Source organism: Pseudopodoces humilis, chromosome 18 (assembly GCF_049639895.1).
Source record: "Pseudopodoces humilis isolate 2021_Gansu_Grassland_sample_001 chromosome 18, ASM4963989v1, whole genome shotgun sequence".
Classification (NCBI taxonomy): Eukaryota; Metazoa; Chordata; class Aves; order Passeriformes; family Paridae; genus Pseudopodoces; species Pseudopodoces humilis.
Window position 1 is genome coordinate 3,841,553 of NC_142217.1, and position 13,465 is coordinate 3,855,017.

Sequence of the window (13,465 nt, forward strand, 5' to 3'; positions counted from 1 at the left end):
GCTGCCATCTCAGGCTAACAGGTAATCAGAAAGGAGTTTTGTGTTCCTGATGGAAGCAATGAGCTTAATGTCAGGAATTCCAGAGGGAAAAAACCCTGCAACCAACCACCTGCCACTGAAAGGAGGCACACAGGAGCTGAGGTGTCTAAGTGGCAGGGCAGGCAGGTGTTTAACTCTGACACAGTAATAGTCTCCAGAGCAGGCAGATCCTGATTCTTTCCAGGGCTCATATGTCAAACTCAGAATGTTAAATTTCACTCTGAAAATAGCAGGATATAACCTTTGAAAAGGGAGCATAATGGAGCTCTCCCAAACAGTTGGGCAGGTGCACAAGGCAACCACCTGATTTCACTTTGAAATTAGACCTTCTGCAGAATATACTACATTTAACTAAGCCCAGGGAGGCAAAGGCCCAAATAACTCTGCAATTTCCTCAATTGATATCACTCTTATTTCTATTTGTTAAAGCTTTCCAAGATATTCCTGCAGCATTCCTCATGGGTGTACTTTGTAATTCCAAGATCTTGCACTTTTCTTGTTGGCAAAGAGTCAGAATTCCTGTGTTTGGAAGGAAAAAATTACAAGAGAAGACTAAAACATCTTCCAGTTTATAGGAGGTATTTTAAACTGAGACAGAGAATAAACAATTTTCCATCCCTTCTGGGAACACAACAAAAATAAGCTTAAATTGGAGAGGGGATAATTTAAATTAGACTTAATGAAAAGCTTTACAACTCTAAAGATAATTAAACAGCAAAATGTACTACCTGGGAGTCAAGGAATCCTCACCATTGAGGATTTCAAGACCAAGTTCTATAAAGATCTGCCAGGAGATATTAGATTTTACCTCACTCTTCATTGGCACAGGGAGACTGACCCTTCCAGACCTATTCTCTAGGAAGCTGTGCTTAGGAAATCTCAGTGCTGTTCCTAAAGGAGATCAATACTGTGTTATCCTCCTTTTCTGTAGAATAAAAGCTAAAGAAAAAGGCTCAATTTCCAGTGTCAGAAGTGCCATAGCTCATCTAATGACAGGCCCCACTGAGGCTGCCTCTGAACCTTCCAGCAGACTCTGCCAGGCCTGTTGTTCTTCCCAGGTAACAAAACCAGACACCCTCTTGCTCCAACTCACAGCCCAGGTAAGCAATTTTCTTTAATCCTGGACAATTAGAGAAGCCACATCCAAACTCACTGATTACTTTTCCTGTGGGATACCTTGGCAATTCTGTTGTAATTAGATGACACTCTGGAGCATTTGCTGCATTTTGAATCTTCTCAGCTCCCATTTTGTTCTCTTTCTCTGTATGAGCTCTGTTGTCCCCACAGCTTGAAAAAGGGGAACTTTCCTTGCCTGCTTCCAGTCTCATCAGTTTCCTGGGAACCAGCTCATTTATCTCTTGCCTCACTTTACAAGATTGGTTTTGACTTTTATTAGAGGAACCTCTGTCTTCCAGCCTTTCTGGATGCAGTTTCTCAGCTGGAGCAGACACTATATGAAGATGCTCCAAGGCCTCCTTACGGGCTGATTGGAGTTGTTGCAGTAACAGGCTCTTCCCTGAGCAATTCCTCCTACAAAGGAAATAAAAACCTGATTTCATCAAGATAAAGCATTATAGGAATAAACTCAATCTCTGAGGAACTTCTCATACAATGATAGTTCAAAACAAGGACTGGGAACCTACAGGAATAATAACTGGGGGTGACAGCAGCACCAGCACTCAGGTGACACAAACAGAGCCAGAACACAAAATTGATCTTCCTGGCAATTTTACCTCTTCTGCATTCAGGCACAACACAAACACCTTCCAGAAGAGCCCTGAACAAATGTATGGTTGGCATGGAAATCAGAGCCTATAGATTTTTGTCCCCTTTGGATACAGGGGGTGGGGTTCAAATGCATGCAGGCACAAAGTCTTTCTAATAGTTATTACAATTTTTGAATGTTTGGTTTCATTTCCTCAATGAGACTGCTGAACTGTCAGCAAGCACATTACTGTGGTAGTGGAAGGTCCTGTCATGACATAATCTGTTTAATGATTTGTTCCAGATAAAAATGAAAATGGATAGGCTCCTCGTGAATGACATCAGAATCCTGCCCTGCTGAGACCAAGAGGATTTTTTTATTTACAAGCAGAACTGAGCAGCATTTGCCAGGCATTACATTTGTGCAACATTAAGGTGAATCAAAATCCAAGCTCTGCTCTTCTTCGCTGCAGATTTACACTGAACTTGTGTCAGTGCCAGGGAGAGTTCCCCAAACATCCCCTTGTCCCTGCTTTTTACTGCTTTTGGATTGGATGTTCTAAATTACATTGTTTGGGCTCTGTTCCTTGTCAAATCATCTCTTCTCCCAAACCATTAGAGAAGTGTAAGTGCCTGGCACAACAAGACACATGCTCTGCTTGTCCCCTGCCCTGCTGTGCTTTCCAGGCTGCAGAATTCCAAATGGAAGCCAGAGCATGAGTGCAGGAAGATGGTTCAATTTGACATCTTTGCTTCACATTAAACAAATGTCTAATAACCAATGGATATCAATCCAGGAGTTCAGCAATAAAAGGCTGACATCTGTGCCAGCTGAGGAATTTACACTTTAGGATTCCACCCATCACACTCTCTCCCCTTTCCCCTCCAATTAAGGAGAATTGGGAGGGTCCCTGCCCATACAATGTAGTCAATATTCTCTTTAAATCTCTATCCATTCTAGCCTATTTTATTATTTCCAAAAATAAAGGTTTGTCTGAGTCAACTCCCTACATTTCCAAAGCTTGGTACTGTGTCATGTCAAACACAGTTCTGGTGTCACTGACACATGGTTGGAGAAAAACTCACATTTTCCAGCCCCCAGGGCACCTCTGGCTGTGTTTTGAGCTGTCCCAAACAGCTGGACAGGTGCAAATATTGCCTCAAGGATCAACAACTCTCTAGTTTTGGTAGCTTTACCCTGCAACAGGAAAAGAGTGACCTCCTGGAGCCAACACTGGAGCACTTCCATTATGCTGGGCTTTTATATATTTTTGGTTTTTTTGCTGTGAAGATCAGGAATGGAAATATTTAAGTACACAAACTTTCACTCTGATCACTGTCAGGGCAATTATTTTAGTTTCAGAAAAAAATGAACATCATATCACTTGAAACACAGTCCTGGTAAGAAATCTTACATTCTCCTTTCTGCTTCATCCTTAATTATCACAGTCTCTTCTTCTTCAGAGGAGGAGCTGTCACTTGCACTGTGAAACAATCAGACCATATTAATTAATTAACCCTGTTCGAGCTGAGTGTTGGCTCTTGGTCATTTCTAGGATTTAGCAAAAAATTTTTAAAAAATTTAGAAAATGAGGAAGAAGGAAGAGATATTTCCAGGGAAGATCTCCAGTGTTGTGGAGAGTTCTTGACACTATTACTCTAGCAAAAAAAAATTCAAATATTTAAGCAACTAGACCAAAATGTTTACCTCTTTATTATCTAATGGCTGTTTATTAACTACAAGGTTTCTTCTTATGACAGAGGTGTGAAAGAACATTTTTAAAGTTACATTGCACAAGTATGAGATTCAGAAAGGTTTAAGTTTCTCACTTTTTATTACTTATTTCTCACTCCCACTACAGCCAGGATTTACCTTTGTTCCTCTTCAGGGACTGTCACTGACTTTTGTGGCTCAGCATCTCTCAAATCTATGAACACAGTTGCAGGTTTTGGCAGGCTCTGGAAATTCATCCTGTCCATCCTCAGAGAACTTGGTGGGGATGACAGCAAGGCAACATCCCTAGACACAGAAAACACCATCTCAGCATATCCTCTGCCTTTTCCACCCAAGGAATCCAGCAGGGATGGGGTTAGGATCAAAACTGGACTGAGAAAGGAGCTTTATGCTTGACTACCACACAGATTCCAACTCTGCTTCTGCCTGCTATCAAAATTCAAGGACTCAGCTTCCCCCAGGAACACACATCACAGGCAGGATGAAGAGGGATATTTAGTTCTCAAAATGTGACACCACCAAATTGTTCTGGAGAACAAAGGCAGGCACCAGCTTTTAACATCTCAGTGTAAGAACAAGTTCCCCTTTCCTCTCTGCCTCTTCTGGCAATTCCATTTTATCTTCCCAGGCATACAAAGTGCAAATCATCCTAGTGGCTCTCCCTGCTCTGGCAACGAGAGTTCCCCTTCACTTTTTCACTCATTATTTCCTCTGTGCTGCTACCCTTGATGTTGCTCCCTCTGAACAGCCTGAAAATGCTCTTCCTTCACACAGAAACCTCCAAGAAGCACTGACATCTCCACTGATACCCACAGAAAATCATCCTGTGTATTTTGACTCAATTGAGGTACCAGTAAGAGAAACTGGTACCCTAGATGACAAAAATAGGTGAGCAGAATAATTGGCTTAGCCTCTTTTTCCTGCCTTTCCCATTTATCCCAAGTGTCTGGTAAGGGTTAGACAAAGGTTGATGGAGAATGCTAAGGTGTTTATCATCAAATGGAAATGAATGGCTGAATATTCCAACTCCAATATCAGCTTTCTGCAAGGCTATGGAGAAAAACCCCTATGGAAGACCAGGAGTTCCCCAGAATCCATTCTGGCAGCCAGGATTAGCTGGGATATGTGACAGAAAAGAACCTACTTATTGTCTTGCTGTCCCTGGAAGGAGCAGAGCTTGGCTGGTGGCCTCCCACAGGGAGGGGATGCTGCCCTGGACTGCCTGGCACACAGCTCTCCCAGCCTTTCCATGAGCTCATATTCAGACTTCCTCCTCAAAGTCTCTGTGGAAGAGCAACAAAATAATCATCACTTGTGGTCTTCTGCCAGGGAATCACCCAACATTCCCCATGTTCACCTTGTTCCTTCTCCTACAGCCTGCCAGCAGGGGAAGGATAAAGATAATATTGTAACTGGCTTGTCTGGCCTATGGCAGGCTGTGAAGCACTGGCTTCAGGCTAAGAAACCTAGATGAAATCTTGAGGCAAGCAAATTAAACATGTTTTAGAAGCATTTAAAAAACCCACTGTGATTTCTGCATTCAAAATTATGCTGCAGGGAATGACTTAAATACAGGAACCTGAGTTTTATTTATTTTTATGCACTTTCAACTAGTGATATTACCATAATCTGCTGGGAAGAAAGCAACTTCTGAACAAGTTTTATCTCCCTGCTGCTCCAGCTCCTCAAGATTCTTGTCCACATCCCATTTCTCAATATTCTGAAAAGAGACAAAAGAAATGTGATGGAAAGTTTACTCCCAAAAGACCACCCTTAATTTCAGTGCCAGCTTGCTTTCAGCAGTTCCACAGGAAGTGCTGTAAGGAAAGGAATGCATTTATTACATCCCTTCAGACACTGCATCCCTCCAGCTGCTTCAGCTACTTCTGCTGAGGCTTTTTCTCTGAGAATAATGAACCCTTGTGATAAGGGTCCAAAAAATCACTGGAGACAGTGGAACAGATTAAAAAGTGACCTGATACAAGGTCAAGCATGTGCATTCTGATCCTGAATAATGTGAGAACTTCTCACTGCCACCCACAGGAGAAGAACTTGTGGCTCTTCAGTTTTTTTGAGATGAGCCCTTTCCTCCCCCTCCAACTTCTGAGCAGGGTGAATTCCCATTGCTCCGGGTACAGTCAGTATCAGATGATATCTCAGCTGCTCACCCCACCCTGAAGAGGGGCTCATCCATCTCCTTGCTCTCAATCCCTGGCTGAGGGCAAACTCACCTGACTCAGGTACAAGAGGCTGCCACAAAAGTCCACATGCATTCAAAGCACTCATTGCTTTCCCCTCTGAGCATTTATTTGAAATTGAAGTTTTAATGGAAAGAATCCACACCCATGTGAAATATCATCACCAGGAATTAGAAGTGCTCACAAGTTTTATTGGAAGGAAGGGGGCTGTGAGTCATGACAATGACACCACTGCCACAAGCATGCATTTAACACAACCACTCATGGCCTTTAAAAAAGCAGCAGCAGCCTCCAAACCCAGCAGTTTCACCTTGTAAAACCTCCAGCATCTGCCCCTCTTGGTGGAGAGAAGGTTCTCCCTCCTTCCTGAGCAATAAATCTTCACACATATCTGAACCTTGATTAGATCTATTCTAACACTGCAGCACTGGTTTAAGTTCCAGAAGGTCCAGAAGGAGAGGAAGGTTTGCACAATTCCATTTCTAATACAGAAAGGAACTTAAGGGAAAAAAAAAATTCAGATGAACTGATAGGAATCAACAAGACACTGTATATTAGGTTTAGCACTTGACACACTGAGGTGCCTGGCTGAGCTGGGGAGCAACAACCCCCTTCCAAATGAAAGTGAGAACACACTGAGCCTGGTCTCAGAACTCACCCCAAAGCACCAGACTTCAGCTCACTGAAGTCACTGATTTCAAACAGGTTCTGAAAGGCAAATAGTGCTCCTGAATTAACAGAGAGTGAATTCTATGAGCTAGGAATTACATCCAGACCCAGATGAAAAAGATGTCCTTCAATGATGCAGCACAATTTAACTCAGGCCAGAAGCTGCATGATTTGCCTGGACTGGAACAGCTCTAACATCAAAAAGTTCATTTCTGTGAATACATGAAAGGGGAATGGAAACGTCTGTACTCTGACCTGTGGAAGGCTTTGAACAGGAAGATCAGGACCTGTTCTGTGCTGATTAAGTCCTAATGAACTTAAAAATCAATACAGGCAGATCTGTAACTTGGTGCTGAAGAGAACCACCCCCCCACTCTGGGCCACAGTTAACACTGAGCTGCCCATCCCATCTGCCTTAGATGGGTGAGATTTAGGACTCCAGGAACAACCCTAAACACCTCCTCACCTCCAGCATTCCATTGGAAGGCCAGAAAACTCCCTGTTTTAATGCAAAGTCTGCCTGGGAAAACTCCTTGCCTTCCCAGGGACAGATGATATGGTTGGCTTCCCTGAACAGTTCACAGTTCCTTGCTGCTGATCCACAGCTTTTGCTTGGGCTTGCACTGACATCTCTGGGACAGCTTTTGGTGCTTGTGGAACCAAACAGCCCCTGTGGTGTGTCAGAACTGGGCACTTCATTTCCTCACTGCAGTGGGACTGTGCAGGCACTGCACTGTGCCCCCACCCCACCTGCAGCGTCCCCCAAAGCTTTATTTTAGGGCCACTTGCCTGCAATGACAAATGGGTGGCTTCTCCAAGATGCTCAGCTGAGGTTTCTTCCTTTGCAAGACTTCCTCGACCGTTGTTGATACCATGGGAGGGAGGCTTGACATCCTGCTTTGGGGATGGCTTCACAATGACCTTGGAGAGTATTTTTGTCTCTATCAGCTTTTTTCTCTCCTTTTTACTGAACAGCTCCTCCACAGACTCTGCTGTGTTAAGCCAGGAGTTCCCCTTTTCCTTGGCCTGTGTCCTGCCCATTTCTTTCTCCTCAAGGTGATCTGTGGAATCTGAGGGAGACTCTTCAAGAACAGCTCTCTTTTGGCTTGGCATTTCTTCAGTCTGGCTGGCAGGTTCAGGAGCTTCATCTTTAATCATTTGTACATCTTCTTTTGCAATGATTTGGGCACCATCTGTTTCTTCCTGAAAGTCAAAACTTTCCAGGTCTCCGTTCCAGATCTCCCATGAAAGCCTTTCTGTCTCCTGGATTTGCTATAGTTAGAGAAAGCACAAACACACAGAAAGTCAATTTCCCTGAGCTTTGGAAGTTGATAATAAACCAAAACAGAGTGATAGGAAGGCAACAGCTCCAACTCAGATACCATATGGAAACAGCCCACACCATATCCCGCATGGGAAACACTGAGACTGTTTACTTTCCAGAAACTTTTCCTTCAGGAACTGCTAAACATCCTTTAAATTACTTTTTCTTACATGTCCTCATTATTTCAACCCAAACCATTCTGTGATTCCATGGATTTATCTTCACTGAAGGAACAATGTGATTATTTTATCTCAGAAAGCTGTTCAATAAGTAAACTTCGTACTTTTCCTCCTTCCTGCACTGTCCTAATTCATATTCTAGATTGCACAGTGTTAATTAGTGCACAGGAAAGAAAAACAGTAAAGGGACAATAAAAACTTCCAGGAGATGGGAAAAAAAGGTCCAAAATCTCAAGAACAGAGAAAACTTTAAAGGGTCACTGCAGAAAGAGAAAAGAAGTTCTGTGTTCTAGTGGGAGAAAATACTGAGGACTAAGCTTTTTCTGTTCAGACAAACAGGTCAGACATCAGCAGCTGCCCACACTGGGGACAGCCAGAAGAGAGGGGTGACAGTACAGCCCACACACAACAGTCCCAACCTGCTCCTGGGAGTCTTCCAGGGAAAACATCATCAGTTCTTCTGACAGGTCCGGAATTAAGTTTGGCAGGTCCCGCTGGAAGATGAAAAGCTCCTCATCACTCTCACAATCAGACTGCAAACAGGAAAAAAAAGAGAAATTAAACAGGAAACTGCAATACTCACTGATATTGGAATATCTGGTTTGCAGTGACAACTCCCATGTTGGCACCTCTTGAAGTGCAGAGACAAGAAGTTTCCTTGCAGTCACACCTTTACAGACAGTCTGGTAGCCCAGGAATCACTAACCCCCCATTTCAGCAAGCTGCAAATGTAAAAAACATGTAAAACATCAAATTCCCATGAAGGGTGACTGCAAACATCCTGCTGAAAAAAGCAATGGAAAGTGTGGGAAATTCTCTGACTCCCAAGTGATTCTCTGCACTACCTCATTCACCATCAGAGAGGCAAGAGCAGAGCTGTTCAATATTTACAGGGGCCTGGAGTGTCAGGACACAGGGAATGGCTTCCCACTGCCAGAGGGCAGGGATGGATGGGATATTGGGAAGGAATTGTTCCCTGGGAGGGTGGGCAGGCCCTGGCACAGGGTGCCCAGAGAAGCTGTGGCTGCCCCTGCATCCCTGGAAGTGTCCAAGGCCAGGTTGGACAGGGCTTGGAGCAGCCTGGGACAGTGGAAGGTGTCCCTGCCCATGGCAGGGGTGGAATGGGATGAGCTTTAAGGTCCCTCCAACCCAAACCATTCTGAGATTCTCAGGGACTGGAAAGGCAAGGCCTCACCAGGCAAAGCCCATCCCACAGCACCCAAGAAGAACAAGCAGGACAGACCAGGGGGAGCAACCAGGCTGAGGCACAACTCCAGCTCCTTGGGCAATATTGGAGTGAGGAGGCTGATCAGAGATCAAGACTGAAAATCGATTCACAGGTGAAAGTCTGGCTCAGGCAAGACCATAACTAGAACCCAAAACTCCCCTAATATAGCTCAAAGAGGGAGTGAAGTGCCAGAGATGAGCTTAAATAGAGCTGCTGGGAGCCCCAGCTGAGGCCAGGCAGGGCCAGGAAGGCTTTTCACTGTCCTTAGGACCCTGATTCCTGTTCAGAATGCAAACAGCGTCTGTGTTTGGTTGGGCAGCAATCAGATAGCTCCAAAAATCCCTTTCTTAAACATCAGATATGCACTGGAGATGAATCCTTATGCATGGACACCAAAGGGAGATTAAGCACCTCCTCAGCAGTCAGGACACAGCTTTCCTGCTTGTCCCTTTGTTTTGCAAGTGTGCATTTTTGGGAACTCACAGTGAGCAGAATCCTTTCTTGTGGCATTAACTTAACACAAAGCCAACTGCAACAGAACACCTTTCCTCTTACTAAATTGCATATGAGGGTAATGAAAGGGCTTCAGGGCATAAAACACATTTGTGAATGCTTTTTTTTGGAGGTGGGAGCAGAGCACGTTCAGGTGACAGCTCTAGGATGCACAAATGGATCTTTCCACGGGTGGAAACTCCTTGGACAAAGGTGCAGCCCTGGAACTGCAGCCTCAGCAGGACAGGGATTACACAACCAGATCTTTTGAATGCAAATGAAGTGCCAGACAGATTGCCTGAGTTCCTTCTGCAGAAAATCTTTTCCACGTGGGACAGAAACAGAGAATTTGGAGATTGTAAAGAGTGAAAAAAATGTTCAGCATGATTTGGGGTTTTACAATGGTGTTTAGCACCAAAATCTGGAGCTGCTCCTGTGGCTTAGCCTGGTTGTAACTTACTCAACAAGAAAACCTACAAATAATTTCATTGTTGGGCCTTCCTCTGTACTACAGAGACACATGTTAACACACAAGGGTTGTTCTGAACAATTAAGACAGTGAAGGCAGAGGGAAGTGAGGGAATGTGGCTTGCCCAGCATGAGAGTGAGAGATCCAGGTACAGAACCCAAGTCATCCCCATCAACACTTTATCCACCAGATCACACTGCTTTGGGTCATTGATTAATAAATAATAAAAAATAAATAATAAATACCCACTGGAGGTATTTCTGGCTCTTTCACGTCTCACAATCTCCCCCATGTACCATTAATGGCTACACTAAGTTGGGATAAAATATATAATTTGTGTGTTCAAAACGTTTTTCAAGTTCATACATGTTTGAAAATTAACACAGTGTTGTGATTTGGACAAAATGCCACTAATAATCAAATCTTGAGACATATTATCCCCTCAGAAAAGTCAATGCCAGAGCATCTTGGACTAGAGAGGAGCAGCAGAGCAATGCTGTCCTGTGAACAGAGATGTTCAGCAGCCAAGAACAGCCTGGCCCAGACCCAGCAAGTGAAAACCTGCACCAGTCAAGAATGCTGCACACCACCTCTCAGTCTCACACTTCATATGAAAAGGTTTCTGCAATTAGGCTTCTTTGCCAGGTAAAAAGCACAAAAAAGCAACATGCTTTGTGGAGAGGACATGTGATACCAGCCTCAAATACATAATAATCCGTAATATCATGGAATACCAGGATGGAATGGGTTGGGAAGGGACCTCAAAGCCCATCTTCTCCCATCTCCTGCCATGGGCAGGGACACTTTCCTCTATCCCAGGTGGCTCCAAGCCCTGCCCACCCTGGCTTTGGACACTTCCAGGGATCCAGGGGCAGCCACAGCTTCTCTGGGCACCCTGTGCCAGGGCCTGCCCACCCTCCCAGGGAACAATTCCTTCCCAATATCCCATCCAGCCCTGCCCTCTGGCAGTGGGAAGCCATTCCCTGTGTCCTGTCCCTCCATCCCTTGTCCCAAGTCACCCTCCATCTCTCCTGGAGCCCCTGGAACACTGGAAGGTCACAATGAGATCACCCTGAAGCTTCTCTTTTCTAAACTGAACAATCCCAATTGTCTCAGCCTGGCTCACAGCAGAGCTGCTTCATCCCTCTGGTCATCCTGGTGCCTCTCTGGACTCACTCCAACAGCTCCAAGTCTGTGCTGGGTCCCAGGGCTGGAGGCAGCACCTGAGCTGAGCAGAGGGGCAGAATCCAAAGAACACAGGGAGAGGAGGTGGTAATTACAATCTGATAATTAAGGATAATCCAGAAGGCTGTGGATTAACACAGAGCGTTCCATAGTCAGGACAGGCAGCCCACTCAGGATACCACACCAGCCACCCCAAAATGCCTGATAAGGTCCCCTGCTCTTGCTTTTGAGAGTTTTTCCCCATGACCCAGAGGGAAGAAAGGCAGATTTTCAGTGCTTACTGTGGAGGAGTCAGAGTCCAGGGATGGGAGCTGGTCCTTCACTGCAGCAAGGATGGCTCCCCACTGGAAGGTCCTGTCCCTCTGCACAGGAGCTGCAGGAGGCTCAGCTGCATGTTCTGCATCCTCACTTTGTGCTTTTGAGGCCATTGGGACAGCTTCCCTTCAAGCAAGGAAAGATGAGCTTAAGGACACCTCTCCAAACATGAAATAACATCAGTCCAAACCAAGGTCAGGGCAGAGGAATTCCCAGCACTCCTAGCAAGGAATGTTAAAATCTGTATTTTTGGAGCTATTCCTTCCCACCTGAGTTCAGAAAGGGCTGAGCTTTCTGCCCTACTCACCACACACACCCCAGGGCCAGTTTAGCCCCTCATTTATAAAGTATTTTTTTGGGACTCTTAGCCAGAGTGCTGTAACTGTGTCCTCTCCAATCATGTTCCCATGCTCTGCCTGCAGGGACAGGACAGGAACACAGCAAAGGCAGGCTGACACCTCTGCTCTTGGCTGGATTGACTCCTCTTCCCAATTTCCCTCCTCCCACTACTCAAAGGATAGATAAAATGATCACAAAGTCATAGAATCTCATAATGGTTTGGGTTGGAATGGAGCTTAAAGATTATCTCATTCTACCCACCTACCATGGGCAGGGAACCTGCCATGTGATTCATGTTTACTTTTGTTTTCACTGGATTTTTATACCAAAAAAAGTCAAGAATAGGCACATTAGTGGATTTTGACCTCTTGAAATGTTTCTAAAGCAGATTCTTTCTTCCTGTTCCTTGATGTCCATGAGAAGCTGAGACAACACAGTAGGAACTACAGCTGAACTAAGAGATCAGATGATTCACCGTCACAGAAAACCTTTACATTTTATGCTACAATCACATGGTTTTATGGGCAGTCAAACAAGAGAGTAAATGATTTCTGGTTCAGAGGTTTCAGAGAACACCCAGGGTTGGAAGAGACCCACAAGGACCATTAGAAGTTGGTGACTGTGTTGTTCAGGACTGAAATAATTGTCAAGGGATCACAGTGTCAGTTATCTGCACTGGCCAGTAATGCTCCTCAAAATGTTTAGTTAAACTCAACTTACTCCCTGGGAAGTGTATAACTTGCAAAGTGCCTCTACAGACACTTTATAGGCCACATCTATGGTGGTTGTGCTGGTGTGAGACAACCCCTGAATTTCACTTAGATTTTAAAAGACGGAAATCCTCATGGCTGGAGCACTGTGCTCTGACACTGAGCAGAGCTTGCCAAGGGTCAGAGGAGCCTCATGGGGATAAAACAAACTGCCTGGTATGGCTCCCTGTGCCAAATTCTGAGATAAACATCCCAAGGTGATGGATGGACACTGGATCTGACTTGTCAGTCAGCTAAATCAGCATCCTCTGTGGGAGCAAACAGTGCTCTGTGTCCAAAACAAACACTTGTTAGCAGTAGCACAACAGGCACTTTCTGTACAGCTTGGGCATGGAGCTGGTAGGTTGAAGGTTGGACGTGATGATTTTGGATATCTTTTCCAGCCTTAATGACTCCATGGCTCTGATTGAGACCTGAAACCCTGAGCTTCTCCGTGTCACCAGAACCGACGAACCGACGTTTGTTGGGAAGGAGAAGCGCTGAAGGCACCGCCAGTGGTGGGAGACAGCCTGGCTTCGGGGCTGAGCACCGGGACAGGACCGGGGCTCGCCTGAGGGACCCCGCTCACAGCTCCGCCATGGCGGCCGCGCTCTGTCCCCATGGCAACGCGGCTCCCGCTCCCCCGGGCCCGCCCCGCTCCCCTGCCCTCACTCACGGCGCCCACCGCCCCGCTCAGCGCCGGGCCGGGCCGGGCCGGGCCGGGCCGCACCGCGGGCACAGCGAACCGGCAGCACCGCGACGAGCGCAGGGCCCGAGCGAGCACTGCGGGACCGGGGCCAGCACTGCGGGACCGCGTCCTCGGGGGCCGCTCGCCACAAC

The 13,465-nt window shown here is 45.7% G+C and overlaps 1 protein-coding gene and 1 long non-coding RNA gene across 6 annotated transcripts in view; one reads left to right on the plus strand and one right to left on the minus strand.

Annotated features, from left to right (window-relative positions):
- Window positions 1-11,650, minus strand: part of DNAAF8 (dynein axonemal assembly factor 8) — an 87,851-nt gene extending 76,201 nt beyond the window's left edge. For all 5 annotated transcript variants that reach the window (XM_088064035.1, XM_088064034.1, XM_088064033.1 and 2 more), the window contains exons 1-8: window positions 11,504-11,650; window positions 8,268-8,381; window positions 7,135-7,617; window positions 5,102-5,198; window positions 4,623-4,761; window positions 3,617-3,763; window positions 3,159-3,227; window positions 1,216-1,569 (exon numbers count right to left, since the gene is read on the minus strand). In XM_088064035.1, coding sequence (XP_087920161.1) covers window positions 1,216-1,569; window positions 3,159-3,227; window positions 3,617-3,763; window positions 4,623-4,761; window positions 5,102-5,198; window positions 7,135-7,617; window positions 8,268-8,381; window positions 11,504-11,650 — 1,550 coding nt within the window. The remainder of the gene's footprint in view (window positions 1-1,215; window positions 1,570-3,158; window positions 3,228-3,616; window positions 3,764-4,622; window positions 4,762-5,101; window positions 5,199-7,134; window positions 7,618-8,267; window positions 8,382-11,503) is intronic.
- Window positions 442-2,414, plus strand: LOC148182912 (uncharacterized). Its single transcript, XR_015774087.1, has 3 exons — window positions 442-617; window positions 971-1,139; window positions 2,048-2,414. It is a non-coding gene; the product is annotated as an uncharacterized LOC148182912 (long non-coding RNA).
- Window positions 11,651-13,465: the final 1,815 nt, after the last annotated feature.